Source organism: Elephantulus edwardii, unplaced genomic scaffold, assembly GCF_000299155.1.
Source record: "Elephantulus edwardii isolate Elephantulus edwardi_28Jun2011 unplaced genomic scaffold, EleEdw1.0 scaffold00040, whole genome shotgun sequence".
NCBI classification, from domain to species: domain Eukaryota; kingdom Metazoa; phylum Chordata; class Mammalia; order Macroscelidea; family Macroscelididae; genus Elephantulus; species Elephantulus edwardii.
In genome coordinates this window covers 1,393,122-1,414,682 of record NW_006399790.1, presented here as the reverse complement: position 1 = coordinate 1,414,682, position 21,561 = coordinate 1,393,122, and the positions used below count along the sequence as shown (strand labels likewise).

General features: G+C 36.7%; 1 protein-coding gene across 1 annotated transcript; it reads left to right on the top strand.

The window, feature by feature from the left end:
• Window positions 1-5,378: 5,378 nt before the first annotated feature.
• On the top strand, window positions 5,379-21,302 carry KLHL15 (kelch-like family member 15). Its single transcript, XM_006885036.1, has 2 exons — window positions 5,379-6,084; window positions 20,127-21,302. The coding sequence occupies exons 1-2, from the start codon at window positions 5,380-5,382 to the stop codon at window positions 21,234-21,236; spliced, it is 1,815 nt and encodes a 604-aa protein (XP_006885098.1). The 5' UTR covers window position 5,379; the 3' UTR covers window positions 21,237-21,302.
• The last annotated feature ends 259 nt before the right edge of the window (window positions 21,303-21,561 follow it).

Genomic DNA, 21,561 nt, shown 5'->3' with positions numbered 1-21,561 from the left:
TAGGGAAGGATGGGGTCTATAAAGAGAAGATTGAGGGGTATCTATTCCCTGTGGTCTTGTGGGCGATAATGCTAGAATATGGTGGGATGCCTTGCCCTGGATTAGATGTTTAGCTGATGGTAATGAATCACATCACAACTCAATAAGGTTAGTGTGACTATTCCTAATACATAGTTGGAAACTCAGGTCAGGAATGTACCGAAATTTCAGGTCACACAGATGGTAAGTAATAGTATGCACTCTGATTTCACAAGCTTTGCTCTGTCCAACCACACCATTTTGTATGTTCTGCAAATCAGATTCTAGTCTTAACTCTGTTTCTAGTTGCATGACTTTTAATACAAAGTTCACCTGTGGACCTTTGTTTCTTCATCTATTGTATTAAAATTGGTCTTTGTCCTGTGACACTTTGCAAAGGTGGGTTTGGATTAGAAATGCTGTTGCTAGGGGGAAGGGTTTCTCCAAAGGTTACTGGACTGTTAAGGGATCAGGGGTTTGTTTTAAATATTGACTCTGTTAGCACCAAGTGGGGGGGATGTAATAACAAGATTTACCTTTATGGAGTATCTAAGGGTCATATCTTGTGTTTTACATGTATTAACTAATTTAATCCCCACAGCACTCTATGAGGTAGGTCCTACTAAGGTTCTACTAATATTCATATCTTCATTTTACAGATAAGGATGTGACAGCACATAGAGGCTAAGTAGCTTTCCCAAAAGTTACACAGCTAATAACATGTAGAACTAGGACTCAGGCCTAGGCACCTGTTCCAGACTTGTACTCTTAATTTATGAATTCTCTCTTAGAGGTTAGAGACTGTATCATGTTGGTTAGTTAATTACAGGTCTTTCTTTTTTACTTAACCATATATGCTTCCCATTAAAGTGTAAGATACTCTACAGCTATTGGTCTTATTAATGAGCTGCTTCATGTAGAAAATAAATTACTACATATGCCCCAGCTATCACAAATTAGTTTTGGAATTCAATTTAGATCAGATAAATGTTGTAAATTCATTGCTGAGACCTTAGAAGTGACTGTTTTATCTTTCTTTATATGGTTGCTAGGAGTAAGAATTGAATGGGTGGCATGGGCTTGAGGTGTTTCCCCCCCTTCTTGGATATGTAAGTCTTAGGAGAAACCTTGGCTTTAGATGAGATTGTTTAGGGGAGAGCAATATTTAGAAAGAACAGAACCCTAGAGAACACCAGTGTTTAAGGGGTCGTGAAAGAAAAATGCATGCATGAAGAAGATGGAGAGCAACCCAAAAATAGGAACAAAATCAGGAGAAGAGTGTCAAGAAGCTGAGAGTGATGTGTGTAGGGAGTAAGTCATGCTGCAGAAAGGTCCAGAGGAAAGGAGCCTTGGGTAGAACCATAGGATTTGGCAATTAGGGCCTCTTGATTTAGTTTTGGGGTTTCTGTTTTTAATGAAATACCTCAGCACTCGCTCTCATTTTCTCTCTCTTTCTCAGCAGATAAAATGGAAAACAGGTTAGTATAAGGGAGGGAGGTAAAATGACCTGATAATCTAACAGCTATCTATCTAAAGAGCCTTCTTTAGAAAGAATACTTTTTAACCTTTTTTTTTTTTTTTTTTTACTTTTTAACCTTTTGTGCATTATTACTTCAGGCTTTTAAAAAATTATTATTTTTTAAACTGTCTCATACTAGAATGAATAAATGGAGTAATAAGTCACAAAATTAAAAGTAAGATATCATAGATAATAATATATTAATCTAGTGATAACCAATGCAAAAGAATAGAGAAATGCTTTAGCAGCCATAGCTTTTCCACTTCCAAACTCTGAGGGCTTTACCAAATCCATGGTACATGGGATTTTCCTGAAAGGTCTATGCCTATATGCCCAGTGTAGTGCCTAGTACAGATAAGTAATCATTTTATTAAAGGAGAGTAACTGGTATTTAGGGAGTTCTAGTGGCTTAATGGGTAAGGAGTTGTGCTGCCAAACCAAAGGCAGATCGATCAAATCCACCAGCTGCTCCACAAGAGAAGAAGGAACAGTCTTCTCTCTGTGAGCACTTTATAGCCTCTGAAAACTGGCTGGAGGATCAGCTCTGAGTCGATTACAACGCAACAGCCAATGAGTGAGTGATATGAGTGATTGTAATTACAGTGGTGGGCTCCTCCCAGGGTCTTGGGAAGTTCTCCTTGCTTGAAGAAGCATGGTGGTGTGAGTGCAGGAATCAAGCTTTTGGAGTCGACTGCTTTTCCGGGCATGTGTTTGTTATGGGAAGGTTTGCTCTGTCCCCGGGAGCGAGGCTAGCCAGCCTGGGCCTAAGGTTTGAGCCAAGAGGCGGCCTTAAGCCCAAAGGCAGCTGGGAGAGGAAGTGCTCATGTTGTTTCTCTGGAGCTTCCCGACTAAATCAAGCTTGGAAGCAGGAGCTTCCAAAATGGCTTGCCTCCGGAAACTCTACGCATAGGGCTCAGGCTGTTCATTCATAGGATCGCCATGAGTCATCTACGACTTGATGGCACCAAACAACAACAATTACAGTGGTATGATTGTTAATTGCAGCCTCCATAAAGAAGGATGTAGAGAAGGTGACAGCATTCAACTGCAATTCCAGTTACTTCACTTTATGGGGCATACTGTCCACCCCTGACCCAGCCAGGAAAAATGAAAAATCCTGCAGGGATTCCTAGAGATATTAGCTACCATATCTTTTGATTGCCCTCTTTGAATGTGTCACGGTCTGTGGATCATGTGTCACTAAATAACTCATAACACATAGCTTCAAGTCCTGAGGCTCAAGGTGTTCTTGGTAATGATTTATAAATAGTTGTAATATCTCAAATATTTCTCTGCATCAATTGTCCAGAGTTTGGGACAGCTTTTACTATACATACAGGAATTGCCTTCACATTCAAAGAGGGAAGAATGCTTAGAGATACTGAAGTAAATTTACAATACCAGTCAGTATAGTTTTGGAGTTAATAGGGTAGGTATGGAGAAATGAAACTCTAGCAAGAATGATCATTCTGATGTCTCAGCAAGTCTAGTGGGAGGACAGCGTAAAGTTAAAGATGACAGAGCAAGTATAGAATGAGGAGGAAAGTAAGCCAGAGTGGGAAGATGGCAGTAAAATTCACTGGGTTAGTTACTGGGTTGTAGCAAGGTCCAAGGGTATTTGGGAGTGGTGTTTGAAATGAAATAATGAGGTTGTAGAAGTTGAGGTGGTCAGAGAACGTTGACCCCTAGGTCTTATATGAATATTGAGGAGGTAAAGCACATGACTGTTAGCCAGGTCCTAAAATTAATGGCTAATGTGTGAGAAAGATGTTTATGGTAAGTGACAGAGGAGAAGTAAAGTTTTGTCTACGTGAAAGGCCAAGTCTCAGAAAAGGGCTTTAAGACCAAGAACTCAATTTAGTTTTTTGAGATAACCAGCCCTGTTTGTTACCCTAAAGCAAACAGGAAACCCAGAATCGTGAACATGAGCTGAGAGTGCCTCTCCTATTATGTTGGAAACTGGCCTTAGCTGATTGCCCATATTTAGCTTAAGTGTTCAGCCCACCTAATCAGGCCAATTCAGTTTCTACATGTACAGTTCAGTGGCATGGAATACATTTGTTGGTCTCACCTGCTTTTTGAGTTCCTCCTCATTAACATAAAATCACTACCCTTTAATAAGCTTCTTATCTAGCCTTTCTAGTTGCCATTGTCAGTTTGATCCTAGATAGTTTCTGAGGAATAGCTCAGAACAGACTTTCTTTACTGATTAAGCTGCACTATTTGGGGGAACTCTCATGGCCTAGTCCTTAGGGAGTTGTACTGCTCATGAAAGGCCAAAGTTTAAATCCACCAGCGGCTGCTTGGGAGATGGATGGGCAGTCTCTGTTGAGTCAGAACCTACTCAGTGGTCTGGGTTTGAGGTTTTGTCTTAGTTAATTTTAAAGAAGACGTCAGGATTGATTTTTTTTGTTTAAGATGTAAAGACTATTTTGACAATTATTTCAGGGGTTCACCCAGACTTAACTGGTTTCAGAAAGTTTGGAATCCTTGGGAATTTGAAATTCTGTTTGCATTTCCCTCGTTTTGGTGAGAGTTTTTCTTGACATTTTCAGTAATGGTAGCCAAGACCTCCTATTTTGAATCTTTTATATACTACGCCATTGGAGGCATATATGTAAGAGTTCTTTATTGCTAGTGGTCTCCTGGCTATTTAGAAAGTTAAAAGAAGGCTTAGCAGGTGGCCAGTTAGCTATGGAAGACTAGTTTTTCCCAAGACATGGTAGGAGGCAGCCTAGAAACTGATTTTAAGAAACTGTCTTATTAAAATCAGGGAGTAGAGGGACCTTTATGTGACCAACAGGAGCACCTAGAGGAGTTTATTTACATTGAAATGAGGCTCCAAAGGGCAGAATGGAAAGGGTTGACAGGGAATTTGGGAGTGGGAGCATGGGTCATTGGGGAGGAAGCTATGTGAGGAGGAGAGTTAAGATGGATACTTGGAGGGGGCATTGTGAAAAGGAGAAAATTGCTTCATAAACATTCTTCTCTCTTAGTTTTATTTCTCTGATATTCATAGATGTGGGTTACTTTCCTTTAAAAATAATTTTTACATATACAGTTGTAATATGTGATTTAAAAAAAAATAAGACTAATGAGATATGTTAGAAAGGAAAAGCCTCAAAAATTCCCTGAAATCCTACTACCAAGAGACATCATTTTGTTATGTATTGGTCTGTTTACTTTTTCTCCTACATGTTTATTTATTAGACTCACTGCACTACAGCTTCTCCCATCCAGCTTTTAATATCAATTCTTTGTCAGAGTAGGTAGATTTCTGCCATCATTTTAAACAGCTATAGTAATCAGTTGGAGGGCAACCATATTTAATAAGCTGTTGTTGGCTTTTAAAATATTTCCAGTTTTTCTTATCAAAGCTATAAAGACAAACATTACATATATAGCTTTGCATAGTTATCTGACTATTTCCTTTGAATAAACGGCTGGTTTTCAAGGCCAATAATATGTAGTTTTGGTTTAATATATTTTTTGTTTAATATATTTTTTTATGTCCTAATTTTGTGTTGACTGTGAAGTCCTATTTGTATTAGTTTGGGGGGAATGTTTAAATAAATTTGATGAACAATGTCAAACCAGTGGTATAGACATATTTGTAGGTTAACAGTTTGCCATTGTTTGATAAATACACAATAGAATTTTTTTTCCCCCTGAGGTAGGGAAATCAGAAACATTAGCCTTCAAACCTTTATGTTGTCTTCTCCCAAATGGCTTAAACAACTGAAAAATGAGATAAACATTGGTTAAGCTCTTAAATTATTAATATCTTCAGAATGCATGGAAATTATTAACACGGCTTTCTTTACTTTTTCCCCAGGTCATTCATGGCAGGGGACGTAGAAGGATTCTGTTCCTCTATCCATGACACCAGTGTCTCTGCTGGGTTCAGAGCACTGTATGAGGAGGGACTGCTCCTTGATGTCACATTGGTCATAGAAGATCATCAGTTCCAGGCTCATAAAGCACTCTTGGCCACTCAGAGCGATTACTTCAGGATTATGTTTACTGCTGACATGAGGGAACGAGACCAGGACAAAATTCATTTAAAAGGTTTAACCGCTACTGGTTTCAGCCACGTCCTTCAGTTTATGTACTATGGAACTATAGAACTGAGTATGAATACTGTTCATGAGATTCTCCAGGCTGCCATGTATGTTCAACTTATAGAAGTGGTGAAGTTTTGCTGCTCTTTTTTACTAGCGAAAATCTGCTTAGAAAATTGTGCAGAAATTATGAGACTCTTAGATGATTTTGGTGTAAACATCGAGGGAGTCAGGGAGAAGTTGGATGCCTTTCTCCTAGACAACTTTGTACCGCTTATGTCCAGACCTGACTTCCTCTCGTATCTGAGCTTTGAGAAGCTCATGTCTTATTTGGATAATGATCATCTAAGCAGGTTCCCTGAGATAGAGCTATACGAGGCTGTGCAGTCTTGGCTGCGACATGATAGAAGACGCTGGAGACATACCGATACTATTATTCAGAACATCAGATTTTGCTTGATGACTCCATCCAATGTGTTTGAGAAGGTTGGTGCATTTGAAAGCAATAGACAGGATTCATCATTTAGTTAAGGCAGTATGTCTTTATATTTAAGAGTCCTAGATTCACTAAGAGCCAAACAGAATGAACAATTTATATGTAAGAAACCTAATTTGTTGTAGCTCATGCATTTAGGTTTAAAAAAACACATCTGTGGGTGAAAAAAGAACCAGGTAGGTGGTAGAATAGTTTCCTTTTTAAGGTTAAAGAATAATTATTTAATCCAAAATATAACAAGTTGCCTCAGTTTTTCCTTCTTTTCACAAAGTAAGTCAATCTGAACTGGGCCAAGATAGCTCTCTTAAAAAATTAATTTAAATACTACATGCTGAAATGGAGTTGAGAAGAGTTTCTTAGTTCTAAATGATCTAGTAATAGTTTCTTATTCCTCTGATCGTAACTATAAGGATACATAAAGTAGCTCTTGAAAACCAATAGGCTCTAGTGATGATTTTCTTTCCTGTCTCATCTTCCCTACCTCCCATTTTACTTAACACTAAATTTGATCATGACCACATTGTCTACAAACATCATTTTGTCATTTCTAAATAGGCTGTAACTCCTCTACTGCACTAATCAAATAGCCCTGTGCAATCTTTTACTATTTTCATAGTTTTGCAAAATAGTCTTTCTCCAAAGCTGTGTGAGCCTTTTCTCATATATGCATTTTCATTTTTTATATCAGAGTCTCACTTGTGATCCTTTCTTGCCCAAAGGAGAAAAAGCAGTTTCAGTAATTGCTGAACTTAATTGGTTTCTAATCACATGGTTACCTCTGGGGCTCTGTTTACCTCTTGAATCTTTTTCTAGAAATCACGCTTTGGGTGACACCCTTCATGTGAAACAGTTCCTTAGCTTTAGTTACCATTTCTCATGATAAAGATAAAGTATCTTAAAGTTGCTTATAACTGTTTGAAAAATAAACAAATTTGCGCCTTTCAGTCACACTCAGCAGCCCATGCAAAATACTGTGAAACATCATTAACTTATACTTTGAATATAGAACTCAATTTTGTGGAATTTTGTCTTTTATTCTCAGAATGTACTGATTTGGCAGAAGTCATTAAAATTAAAGAGTTTATTCATTTTTATTTGTTTAGTGATAATCAGCCCCACATGAACTATGTAAATAATTTTCCTTAATTTTTTCCTTTTAATACGGTTTTACAACACTCTTTCCCTGGGGAATCTTGTTTTGTCTTTATATATTAAATTCAAATGTTTCCCACTACTAAAATGAAAACCCAGCATCTTAAAAAAAAAAAACCAAAAAAAAAAAAAAACCCCAGCATCTTCAGCCTAGGAGAGAGTACTTGTGAAATAGAAAATAACATTTCCTCTCTTGTAGGTCAGTATGGGTTATGGATTGGTAATAATAGTAAATGTTTTTTTTTAGTGGCTATCTACAGAGCCCTTTATATTCTTATTATCAGATTAAGGTAGTAACAGTGGCTCAGTAACTGAAACGTAATACTATTGAGTAATTTTGTAAATAGAATTCTTTTGCATCTACAGCATCAAAGGGTGGTTATTCATTACCTTGTGGTAGGGTATTGGGGGAATATCATCAGAATACAAAAAATGTTGCTAAGGTTACTTCTTGAGTTATTTTCTTAGGAAAACGTAATAAGGACTCAGCCATAGGGAAATTACTCAGTTTTTAATAATACTGTGAAAATAAATGGAAGGTAGCCAGGCAGTGATTCTTGCCTTAGCAATGTGTGATATTAATGTTTATTAGAGAAATCCATGACTTTCTAAATGTTGAAAAACACTGAGTGAGGCAGATTTTTAAGATTTAACCTAGAAAGCATCTGTAGAAATATTTCCTACATAAAATAGAAAATTTGGCCAAGAAATGAGATAATTTGGACTCTTTAATACAATAGTTATGAGCTCCTTGAAAATAAAGCCCATCTCGATTTTTCTATACCCAGCACACTACAGGTCTCAAACAAGGACTTTTTAACGTTTATTATATATACACAACACCAGAGAGGACATAGACATAAGCATGCATACCTTTCCTAGTCCTATTCTGGAGAATCTTCATGGATAAAAGCATAAGAAATTCTGATTTATGGTTTTTATCCAACTTACTGAAATTTCAAAAAATGAAAGATTGTTACCCCTGTTTCATTTTATGTTTAAGATTTCTTTTAACTTTTTAATGAGACATTTTTATGTAAACAACAACAAAGAGCTGAAAGAATAGTAATACCCAGTTTATGTTCTGAGTTCTAGAAATTATCTTTGTTAACGGTTTTCCATGATGCAGTATTTAATCAGGATTTACATAGCGCATTTGATTATTATAGCCCTTTTATTTTTTTTAATAGCTCTTTTAATATTAAAATTTTTCTCCTTTAGGAGAGAAAGGATGTTTAAATAGAAAATTTGAAAAAGTAGTATACTAAAAACCTATATGGCTAGCACTTAAATTAAAGAACTCTGTATTTTGCCCCCTTTGCTTTATATAGATATTTTTCCTTGGCTGAACTTTGAAAATACGTTGTAAACATAGTACTTCACCCCTAAATACTTAAATATTCCTTTAGTAAGAATAAGGCTTTTAAAAAAAATTTTAAGTAAAAACCTGCTTCCAGTGCCATCCCACAAAGACCGTAAGATCTATTGGTGGTGCTGTTGAGTGGCTTCTGACCCTTAGCAAGTCTGTGTACAAAAGAAGGAAATCTTGTGTCATTGTCACAGCAGTTGCTGTTTTTGAACCCATTGTTGCAGCCAGTCCATCTTGTTGAAGGTCTTTCTCTTGTTCATTGAGCCTCTGTCAAGTATGATGCCCTACTACAAGGACTGATCCCTTCTGTTAACATGTCCAGGCTATATGAGGTGAAGTCTCATCATCCTCACTTCTTCTAGGATGATTTATTTGTCCATGGTTTATTCAGCATTCTTCACCAACACCATACTTTAAGGAAAAGGATTCTTTGATCTTCCTTACCCCTTGTCTGGTTGTCACACATCTGATGCCATTGAAAACAGTCTGGCCGAGGTCAGGCACACTTTTTAGTCCTCGAAGTGACTCTGCAGCAAGTTTGCCCAGTGTGGCAGCATTTGTTTTCTTGACGGCTGCTTCCATAGGTTTTGATTATAGATCCAAGTAAAATAAAATCCTCAACAGCTTCAGTATTTTTTCCATTTGTCACGGCATTGCTCACTGGTCCACTTGTGAAAATTTTTGTTTTCTTTATGTTGAGATGTAATCCATACTAGAGACTCTGGTCTTTGATCTTCATCAATAAGTGCTTTAAGTCTTCATGCTTTCTTACTGGGTGTACTAAAGGAGTTTTAGGAACCATTTTTGGATTAAACTTAGAAATCACAACGCTTTCTTGTTTTGTGACCCTTAAGTATCTCAGTCATAACTAAAATCTAGAGTTTTATTTCATTCTTTGTTAGGTTTCCTTTAGATTAATAAAATTTCCATGTCTTTTATCTTTATCATGATTTGAGTGAATATCTTTTCTGATTTAGACCCTCCATTTAAATTTATTGGGATTAAAGCTGGTTAAAGTGTCAACATTGAAAGAGTATTCCTTATAAAAAATTAGTATATCTGACTCTAGAACTTTGCTGTATAACACAGTTGTCACTTGGCTACTTGAACACTTGAAATGTGGCAAGTCTGATTTAGAGATTTTAAAGACTAAACTGGCAAAAGGATGTAAATTATGTTCTTTATGTGATGAAATTACATTTTAATATTGATATTTTGATAATAAAACAGTCCTAAAATTAATTTCACCTTTTTAAAATGTGGTTACTATGAGATTTAAAATGACATCTTTCATTCACGTTTATGACTCAGATAAAAATTCTGTTGCACAGTGCTGTTCTAGAAGTCACAGGCATGAGTTCATTGGAAACTCTGAATGTACATTCGTTAAAACAGCCATTCTTACATATTCAACTCTGCTCCTAGATTCCCAACCCTCAGAGGTGTTAATGTAGAGATAGTGTTACCTAACTATTCTGTGGGATTGCTGAAGAAAAGTGTTGTTAAGAGTATAGCATCTCTTTCTCAGGCTTCTTTCCCTGGCTTCAGGAAAAAGAAAAGCTTTTGTAAAAGGTTAGTGAGGGAATCCATGGATATTTTAGCTCTTCCTTTGGCAGTAACAGTCAGATCAGAGCAGAGCAGAGCAGTAGTTTCATAGTAGGAGAAAAAAAAGAGCCCCTACTGGTTTTGGGATCTGAAGCATGCTTCCTAACTCTTCTTTTTGGGCTTATTCTTTTGCAATATCTTTACCCCTAGTCTTAAGTAGGTTGTCTCCTACATGGAAAACAGACTGTCTTAACTTTTGTAGTGTACACTCTAAGACTATCAGTAGAGGTCAGGGCTTCCAGATTGCCACCTTGAGTCCCTTAAAGTCAGTAGTCTGTATGTCTACATAGCTTGTACACACATGCTTGCAGCTTCCAAATTTCCTCCTTAGAGGCAGTGATCAGTATGTTCACACAGCTTCCCACTCTCCAGCACACACAGGGCTTCCAAACGTCTTCCTTGAGTTCCTTAAAGACAGTAATCTATATGTCTGCACAGCCTGCACACATGCCTCAGGAAGCTTAGGCATTTTATCCCAGAGCAAGTGGTATTGCTCAGATTATAAGCAGTTCTGCTTGCTTCCCAGGTCAGGAGCTTCCCATTATAACTGCTCAGAGTAGGGAGAAGACCCTAAAGTGCAGGAAGCACACAATCTGAGTCCTTGGGGCCTTTGGGAGATGTTAGAGAGTTGTGACAATTCTCCTGTGTTTGCATAAAGGGGACATCATAGTCTAAGGAATCAGCACTGGAAAAAATATGAAGTGGGAAACATTAATGATGTGAATGCACAATTCTGAGGTTTTCACTGTATAATCAGACATCTGAAAATCAAGTTTAAGGATCTCATCCTTTGTCATTTTCAAAGACTTCCTATAATTATCTACAGTAGGTTCCGGGTTTTAAAACTAGACTACAGTTTCAGTTTTTACTTTTGCAGATGTCTGTAGCGTGTATTTTTACTAGTTCTGATGGTCTTTGCATCTATTAACAGAGATAAAGGCCTGACATTTGTCATTCTGAGTATCAGAGATGTGAAGATTGAAATAGTTGAAACTTTGCTCTCTTTGGTCATTTTGGCTTTAAAAACAATTACTGCTTTATTGAAAACATTTTATGAAGTAAATGTATGTTTGGTAAAATGCATATTATAATTGGCTTTTTTGTATGGAAAAGATCTTTTTAGCAAAATTGTTAAATTATTCATTAAAATATCCATATGTTGATTCTTTTAGTACAGTGACATTTTACTATTTTTGAACCCAGGGCATCATCAGTGTCATACATATTTATAAGGTAAGACTTGGCATACCAATAATTCTCTCCAGTGGTAGTATTATGTCAGGCATCTTCAAAATCATAAAAATCTTTAATTTTAAATCTTGGACATTTTTACAAAACACATTGGACAAGTTTTGTATTTAGGATCCTACAGTTGATTTTTCATTGATTATTTGTTACGAATGCAGATTATGTAGATGTGTTCTGCTTTACATAAACCTGTCTTGCTTTATTATTGTTGTTTTTATCAACTAGCTCCTTACGTTCAAACTCCTTAGCATGTTTACCCCTCCAATCTGTTAACTGTAGTTTGCTCTATTACAGCCCCCAAATGGATTTATATAACTTTTAAAAATCTAAGCTTATGTTTAAATGAGGAAAGGCCACAATATATAGAATGTAGCTTTTTTTATCTACAAGATTTCTAATAGGATGCTAATTCTCTTTTACTAAGATTATGTTTGGACTTAAAAAATCATATCTGCATTTTCATATAATTTTGGTAGCCTCCTAAAAAAAGATAACTTTCTTTACCAGTGAATATTAATCCTAGGATCAGAGTAAAAAATTAATATTTTAAAAAAGTTAACACTTTTGAAAAGATGTCTTTGACTTAGAAGCAGAATCCATTGGTATTCTGGTTCTACCTTGAAATGGAAAGAATTCAACAATTGAAAATGAAAAGTATCAGAGGTATACATCACTAAGTATAGTAGAACTCAAAACTGGTCTTTATAAAACACTTTGATTTTTTTTCCTCTGGCAGCATAGTTGATGGACTGATGACAGCTTCAAGAGTATGATGTTCTGATTAAGTGAGGCATAATCTACTTGTAAACGAAATTGGACATGAGTGTGTGTTTATGTGTGTGTGTGTATGTGTATGGTGTAGGTGTAATATAAAACTCCTCTGTCATCCAGTCACTTCTACTCAAAGTGACCATCCATCAAGTTTCTGAACCTATAAATCTTAAGGGAGCAGACTGCCCATATTTCTCCTGTAGGATAGATGGTAGATTTGAACCACAGACCCTTTGGGTAGCAGTGTAATATGTAACATACCACACCAGTCGAGATCTTATGTCGAGATCATCTCTCCATCATTGTTGTTGAGTTGGAACCAATTCATAGCTGATCCTTCAATGAGCTTTCAAAGGTTGTAAATCATATGAGAGGAGATTGTTCATCTTTCTCTCATAGAGCAGCTGGTGGATTTGAACCTCCTGCCTTTGAGTTGGCAGCACAACTCCTTAGCCACTAGCCCACCAGAGATTCCTAGGGTGTAATTTACCCCCTTAGACACTGTAATATGTTTTGACAAACACTTAACTGGTACAAAATTTCTGTCTACAACCAAACCATCAATGATCGTGTGTTACCCTAGTTTAATAAAAATTCTTGAAAAAGTGTTGTATCTAAGTACTTCAGCTAAACCCAGGCAAACCTAGAGGAATAAATAAATCTTCCTCTCAACCTCAGAGTTTCAGAAGTACATAAGAACTTTAATGGTGCTATGTTGTTGTTAGGTGCCGTTGAGTCATAGACGACTCATAGTGACCCTATGAATGAAAGGCCTGATCACTGTTCATAGAGTTTCCGGAGGCAAGCCATTTCGGAAATGGATGCCACTCCTGCTTCCAGGCTTGTTATAATCGGGGAACTCCACCAAACACTGTCCACCATGGGTAACCATTATCACATTCGGTACACCAGTGTCACAGTGCTCAGTATCACAGCAACCACGAGCTACTTCTGTATTGCAGTGCACAGACCAGTGCTATACCACCTTGAGTGCTATGTTAGACAATTAAAAGAATTTTAAATATAGTTGTTTTTTTCTTTCTTTCCCCAAATGAGATAGTTACTTATTTTTCTAAATGAAATTTATTAGAATTTCTACTCTTTTAGAAAGTTATTTTTAAAAAAGTTTTAAAACAGTTACACTACTATAAAAGAGCTCTGGCGATGTAGTGGTTAGGGGCTTGACTTGTAAATAAGAGGTTGGCAGTTCAAACCTACCTCAGCAGGAAAAAATGGGCAGTCTATTTCTGGAAGAATTGCACCCTTGGAAACTCTGTCCTACAGGGTTACCATGAGTTAGAATTCAACTGCACAGAAAGGGATTGGGTTTGGGAAGGTTTCCCATACATCTATAAGTTTGGACAGTTCTTAAATTAACAATCAGCTCACCCTTTAGAGTGAAAGCACAGAGATTTGCAGATATTTTTTGTTGTTGTTGTTGGAAAATAGGCCAATAAGTTAAGCATACCTTCTCATTTAATGGCTTTTTCTATACCAGTCTCACTTTTGCCTACCCTGTTTCCCAGTCCCATGGACTTGGGTGATTGTAATTAATACATGCACAGACAGTTCTTTAAAAATCATGCAGCCTGGATTTCCCCCTCTGAATTATTTTGCCTTTTATCTGTGGATGTCAAGTGCTCTTATTTTCTACCTTTGACTTGTGTTCACTCCCAGTTCATGGGCTTCTAAAGAATCCCAGTAATCTAGGATGCTGACCCTGGGAAAGATACTGTCTCAGATGGTGATGAGAACTGATTGAAAACAGTGAGTTGTTGCTGTGGATGACTTGAAACCGACCCAGGCTGGTCTTCCAGCTTGGTTTCAGAGGCTGTAAATCTAATGGGAGGTGATCACCCATCTTTCTCCCTCGGAGCAGTGGTTTCAAAACTGCCTGCCTTTGGGTTGTCCACACAACTCCTTGCTCACTAAATTGACTTTATATCACTGGTTTTCTTTTTAAAAAGAAAGATGTAAATGAAAGCAGAGGAGAATTGGAAATTAACTATGATATAAAGGGAAAGGAAGACGAGGGGGCACTATGTTGACACATAAAGGAGCACATTTTCAATAAATTGGAAAGAGGGGGAGGATACCACATGATAGGCAGAAATGGAAAAAGTTCAGAGACATCCAGAAATGAAGGGAGACAGGGTTAGGAGAGGGAAATAGTAATATTTTAGGCTTTAAATTAGCTTTAGTTGTCAAATTTACGATTTATCCAGAAAATATCATGTGTCATAGGTTAACATTGCTCAAGAATATTCAGAAGTTGTGATTAAACCTTATCTTTCTCTTCCCTTTAGCTCCACCATTTTAATAAATAAAAATATTTACATAATTGAGATTATTTCCATAAATAGGGAAAAGACCTCAGAAATTGTGAATACTAGAATTTAGGTGTACTGTCTAGATAAGTGTAATCATATAATAAAAAGATGCTCATAAATATTTCTAGTAAGTGCTTTTACTATTGCAGTGAAATGAAACTTTCCTAGCACATAAATTTTTTAAATTACATATATTTCACTTTACAGAAAAGGTAAATGGATAGAGAGACTAACCAAATCACGCTGAAACTAATTATTTAGAGTCTTGTCATGAAAATCTTCTTACCCTAGTCACTTTATTTCTGAAGTTTAAGTTCAAGCCCCCGTCTGAAGATGGGAGGATGGATAAATCCTTATTAAAATTTATCTTTACCATTTGGTATTTGACTACTTATAGTATTACTGAAAAGATGTGTGCTTAGCATGAAATGATTTTTTAATAGATTATCCCTGGTCATTAACTCAGTTTTTCAGGACAAAGGGATTAATTAAAGCCATTTTGCACCTAACCTTTTTGTGATTTTTTTTTGCATATAAATGCATACAAGCATTAGTTCTTAGCATGATTTTACAAATACATGCCTCTCTTAGTAGGGCAGATTCTTTTGCAGTACCACATAAAGACTGTCCCATTCTTTACTAATACTAAAATTGTATCAACTGGAGCTCAGTCCCCAATGATGGACTTTGTTTTAGAACTAACATTTAAGACCAATGATAATGATAAATGCTTTGGTTTCGGAGATTTCTTTTGAGAAGATTGGATCGTGGTGGAGAAGGATGGACTGGAGAGATGTCTGCTCCTGCAGCTTTAAAGGGGAAGTAATCTAAACTGAAGGCCTCTCCAAGGTCACACAGTTGGTCAGTGTCAATCTCAAGACCAGGTATCTTGAAATCTGGGCTAGCCGTCTACCCTGCCCTCAACTGATTTGATAAGCTAATAAGAGGTATTTCTTTTCTTTGGTTTTATGTAACCAAATTGACAGTTATAGAGTAATTTCAGAAAGTGAAACAGCTGATTTTAAATTGACTGTCTGAAAGCTAAATACAATTTTAGCTGATTTTTTTAGATTCCAAATTTTTAATTAAATAAAGGTAGTAAGCTCTGTGAAAATTCCCATTTTAATTTCATTGCAAATTACATTTTAATTCTCAAAATTAGAAGCAGTATATGTACGTTACTTTTAAAACCTAAGAGTTTGTTGGTAAATGGATTATTTAACATTTTAACAGGGAATGGAGAAACATGGGCTGTTTGCCCAGTTTTATAATAGCTAGCTATTATTTATTGACTTTATATTTACAGAAATCACTTTGAAAATTGATAATTTATCAGATTTTTTTACTTTTGTTAACTACATGCAATTATGCATGTACATATTACAGTGAACTAAAAGATCAGAGAAAGAAATGGCCAATTAAGATTCTGTGCTTTTAAGAAGCAATGCATATTTTCTGGCATTTTGTATTCAGGATAAGAACAAAATGCTTTTCATAATAAAACATTTTTTAAGGATCAAAACAAGAAACATGATAAAGAATGAATATATTCTTTCCAAGTTTTAAAACAAGACTGCTTTTTAATTCTATGAAAGGATAAGGAAAGCAATTCAGAACATGAAAGAAATGTCATTCCTTCCATGTCTTTGGAGGGCACCTGATACACAGATACTTAAACTGTTATATGAGGCATGAATGATGGGAGAATTACTTTCTCTAAGAGACAATGAGACATGTTTTTTTTTCCTTGAAAACGCCATTAATACACTTTAAATGACTGCACTCACATGGGAAGTTTCAGCTTCACACTTTTTTAGAGCAGAATTTATCTGTAATTATCCAGGATTATTGGAGAAGTGTTCATTCTATAATGAACAAAAAACTGGTTATGCTCACTGGTATTGTGTAGTTTTGGACGAGAATGTAGCCCCAAAGGGGTAAGTCAGATCTAGAACATCAAACTTTGGCAGACAGAAGTAGGAGCCAAAATATTTTGGTTAGAAGATCCTATATGGAAGAATTAGCTAGATCAAAAGATACAACTTTCATTATTGGGGTCTTAGAAGTAAAATAGATGAAGTGATGTAGCTTTGATTTGGACTAGTAGCACATGTTCAAAGTAAATTCTTTGAAACCGAGATTTCAGAGGAGCACAATAGAATGAGATCACAAAGGAATCAGAATAGTGAGTATAAAATGAAAGACTAGAAAATGAGCAATTATAATGGAGCAGGTTGGTAAGAGTCTGTAGGAGCTCAGACTTAGAAAGTGGAAGACCCAGATCTCCATGTGATGGTAGAATGCTCCTCCCATACTCCTGATAAGAACCACCAGGGATATCAGAGATAGTTTATAACTTTAGGAAAAAATGTATCCATAACCTAGTTATTAGTTAAAAAAGAAATTTGTGTTGCCTATAAGAAAAGATGGAGTCTAAAAAGGGCAAATCCTCCCCCTCCACAAGTCTTTGGTAACTTTATGCTTTCATGTTAACAGATGTTTCCTCCCTGCGTATACGGCCTACTGTACAAATTTTTGAGAATGGTATATGTATCATTCTGCAGTTTTTATCATTTAACATTTTGAACATCTGTGTTAGTGCATATGGATCAACCTCATTCTTTTTAATGATTCCATATGGTATATACCAGAGTTTAGCCACCCAATATCTTACTGATTCTTGCATTGTCCCCAGGTTTTGTGCTATTACAAGTAATGATGCAACAAACATCTGTCACCTTGACAGTTCTAATTAACAAAGCTTTTCCTTAGATTGGCCTAAAATCTTACTCCTCACTACCACTGACTAACCTGGGAAGCACTTACCATCTTTCTCTTGGCTTGAAACGTTCTTCATCTGTTTTTGACCATTCTTCATTTGATTTTTGATCTTGTACTGCCTTCCAGACTTTGGTCCACTTTGTCAGTGTTTCCTTTAAAGTGTGGTGATGGGATTGAACACCATGCCTTAGATGTGGCTTCACCTGAGTGGAGAGGGTGGAACTGTGTTCCTTCTTTCCGTCCGTACTTTTATTAGCTTTTAAGGCCACCATGTCACAATTTTAATTCACATTGAGGATATAATAATTTAAGGTTTTACATTTAGAGTTTGAGGACGCTTTGAACATCTGACAAAAGTTGGGACTGCCCACCACCTTACTTTACCCCCTAAAGACAGTCACGATGATTGCTGTAATTTCAGGTGCTTCCTGAGCCCCTGGCCTTTCTCTTTTCTTTGTGACTGAATTAGTTTGTTACCTGCAGTCTCTTCCTCTACCAGTGCTCTCACAGCGTCAGAAATTAAACAGGAAACAGTTCTTTTGGGGATTACTTAGTCCATGCTGCCTCCTAGTGTTTAGCAATTTTACTTAACTTTAAAGTGCTCACTAACTTTTTTTTTTTAAATCCAGGATCAACCTTAAGCGAACCAGAAATCTGTCTGCCGCCTTTCTAGTCCTCTCCCATTCTTCACTATTCTTCACAGATTACAGAAAGCAATTAAGCAGCCTTATCTGCAAAGCTTCTCAGTAGTCTAGGACATGACTTGAGAGATTGAATGACTTGAACTCGTTAGAGTATCTAGATGGGTTTTTTTGGGATTTAAGTTTCTTCCTAGTAATTGTATTTGATATTCAGATTGGAAAGAACAAAACATTCTTAGCTTAGAATGGAAATGCGATTGCTTCTCTTTGTCGTTTGTTAATATTACATGAAACAAAACATTGGGGCAGGGCCTTCTCAGAAATGCCATTTCTTCACTATCTGACACTTGGTAAAGCCACAGTTCATCCTAAGACTGCAGACCTTGCTCACAATATTCTGTCTCCTTTCCACTCTTTATAATAATACTTGTCTTACATGCCTTTTTTACCATCTGGTGTAAGTGGTTTAATATCCAAATTCCAGAAAGCTCTCTATCCACATAAAATCTTTCAGACACTTTCGCCTTGTCTTCCCCTCATCAGTGAATTTTGCAATTATGCAGTCGGTATTATGCTTCTGAGAGCCTCCAGTCTTTCTCAGTGCTCGTGTTGGACTTGATCCTAGTTTTCCTTTGAAAAACGTGAAATCTGCCTATCCAATATGTGCAGCATTCCTCCTCTCCCCTTTCATTCCAAATAAGAAAGGCTGCTTTCTCTAAAGGTTCCTCCTTGCATCCATCAGATGCCTTGATTTAGGCTGAGTGACACACCCACCGATGTCCTTTGGTCAATAATAATCACTAATAACGACTGGTGTTTTTTGTCTACTGCCACATGATGGGTACTATATTGAATTCTCACAGAGGTTATCACTTGGTTCCAGCCATAGGGTTGTGTGTCGAGTGTTGGTGGTATTGTTATCCCGGTAATACGGATGAGGAATCAGGTCTATAAGAATGTTGAGTTCTGTGACTGAGATCACACAGCTTGTAAGTGACAAAGTCAGATATTTCCCAAATTGGATTCTTAATCACTCTGCATTGCTGCTTGACATGGTGTTTAATTACTATAGTGGACAAGATTCTATTACTTCAAACCTGTGTCGCTCTCAGATGACTGGCTGTGCACAGTGGGCACTTAAATATTTAATTTGAGGCTTATGTTTCTTGTTGATGTCTAGGATATTGCTTCTTATCTCCTACAAGTCATTAAGAAAAAGATGAGAAAAATGGGCAAGGTACACTAGGTAATTCATAGATGAAAGGAGTGGAAAATGAAAATAAGCCAATTCTTACTATTTAAATATATGTAAATGAAAAGATGCCGGTGCTTACTAATGAAGATTTGATTTTTGAGAGCCTTGTTTTGTAAATGGCAGGGACTCTGGATTTTTTGTTTATAAACATCATACATAGAAAATAGTGGTTCCAGAGTATTGCTTTGTTGTTAGTAGTACTTGCTTTATTTATTTTTAAAATGGATTTTTTTCTTGTGTGCATATTTTTCATATACCTCCTGTCTTCTCTTGCCCCCACACAATTATTTGTCTTGACTGCTTCTTCCAGATCAGCTTGTCTTTATCATTTCTTTCAGTAGTAACACTACTCTTCCTGTTCCCCAGACTCTAAACCCTAAAATCACACTAGATTCCTTACTCTCCCCCCTTTTTCCTACTTCACCATCATAGCATTCTGTAAACTTTGAACCAATTTCTATTACCTAAATTTAAGACCTTGTTGTGATACAGGCTTATACCCTGTTCCTGGCTTATTTAAGAATATTCTATATTGATCGTTCATTCCTGGTTGTCAGCTGATTAATTTTTTATTGGTAAATTTGTATTTGTTTTCATTTCCCCATATATATTCCAAGTTCTTCACAGGAATGGACCACATCATCTTCCCATAGCACTTAAAGTAATACAGATAACTTGATTACTTTGAAAAGATTGAATGTGCATAGATTATTACAAATAGAAAACCTTTGTTATAGAAAAGTAGGTGATCTTCACAGGAAACACCATTTTAGTAGATTGTGCCTGAAAAAAAATACATTAATCATCCTAGCGAGCTTTGATATTTTATTTGCCACTGATTTTTTTCCCTTTGATTAAATCCTTTTACTTGTATTCTTAGGTTAAGACATCAGAATTTTACAGATATTCTCGACAACTCCGGTATGAAGTCGATCAAGCATTGAATTACTTTCAAAATGTTCACCAACAGCCTTTGATGGAAACAAAATCCAGTCGCATCCGTTCTGCCAAACCTCAGACAACAGTATTCCGAGGAATGATTGGACATAGCATGGTAAACAGTAAAATACTACTCCTAAAGAAACCAAGGGTCTGGTGGGAATTGGAAGGCCCACAGGTACCTTTGAGACCAGACTGCCTTGCCATTGTCAACAATTTTGTATTCCTATTAGGTGGGGAAGAGTTAGGGCCCGATGGAGAATTTCATGCATCTTCTAAAGTTTTCCGGTATGACCCACGACAGAATTCTTGGCTACGAATGGCAGACATGTCAGTTCCTCGTTCTGAATTTGCGGTTGGGGTTATTGGAAAATTCATCTACGCAGTAGCAGGAAGAACCAGAGATGAGACTTTCTATTCAACAGAAAGATATGACATCACCAATGATAAATGGGAATTTGTCGATCCCTACCCAGTCAACAAATATGGTCACGAGGGGACAGTGCTCAATAACAAGTTGTTTATCACTGGTGGAATCACATCATCTTCCACTTCTAAACAAGTATGCGTGTTTGACCCTAGTAAAGAAGGGACAGTTGAACAACGTACTAGGAGAACTCAAGTGGTCACCAACTGCTGGGAGAATAAAAGCAAGATGAATTATGCAAGATGTTTTCACAAGATGATTTCTTACAATGGCAAGCTTTACGTGTTTGGTGGTGTTTGTGTAATCTTAAGGGCCTCTTTTGAGTCTCAGGGATGCCCTTCCACAGAAGTGTACAACCCAGAGACTGATCAGTGGACCATCTTGGCATCCATGCCGATTGGAAGAAGTGGCCATGGTGTGACTGTGCTGGACAAACAAATAATGGTTCTTGGTGGCCTTTGCTATAATGGTCATTACAGCGATTCCATTCTCACATTTGATCCAGAGGAAAATAAATGGAAGGAAGATGAATACCCACGAATGCCCTGCAAGCTGGATGGGTTACAAGTTTGCAACCTGCATTTTCCAGAATATGTCCTGGATGAAGTTAGACGTTGCAACTGAGGACATTTGCCTCCTCACCAGAAAAATGGCAAACAAAGCATTTGTTTGTGATATATAGTTAATTAACAGAAACCTCACCAGTTTTACTATCAAAGCCATTGGTCTAATATCATAAAACGTTTTCATTTTGTGCTAGCATCTTTTTTCTTTTTAGTGGCCTCTAATTCATGCAATAAGTTACTTCTATGCGCTAGCTCTTGAAACTACTTTCAGAAGCAGTTTTATAGAATGAATCACTTATTGGGGAAGTTGATTTTTATGCTTTATATTTCTGCATAGGTAGGATTCATAAATCTTTTAAGAGAAGACCTGATAAGTGGTAGTG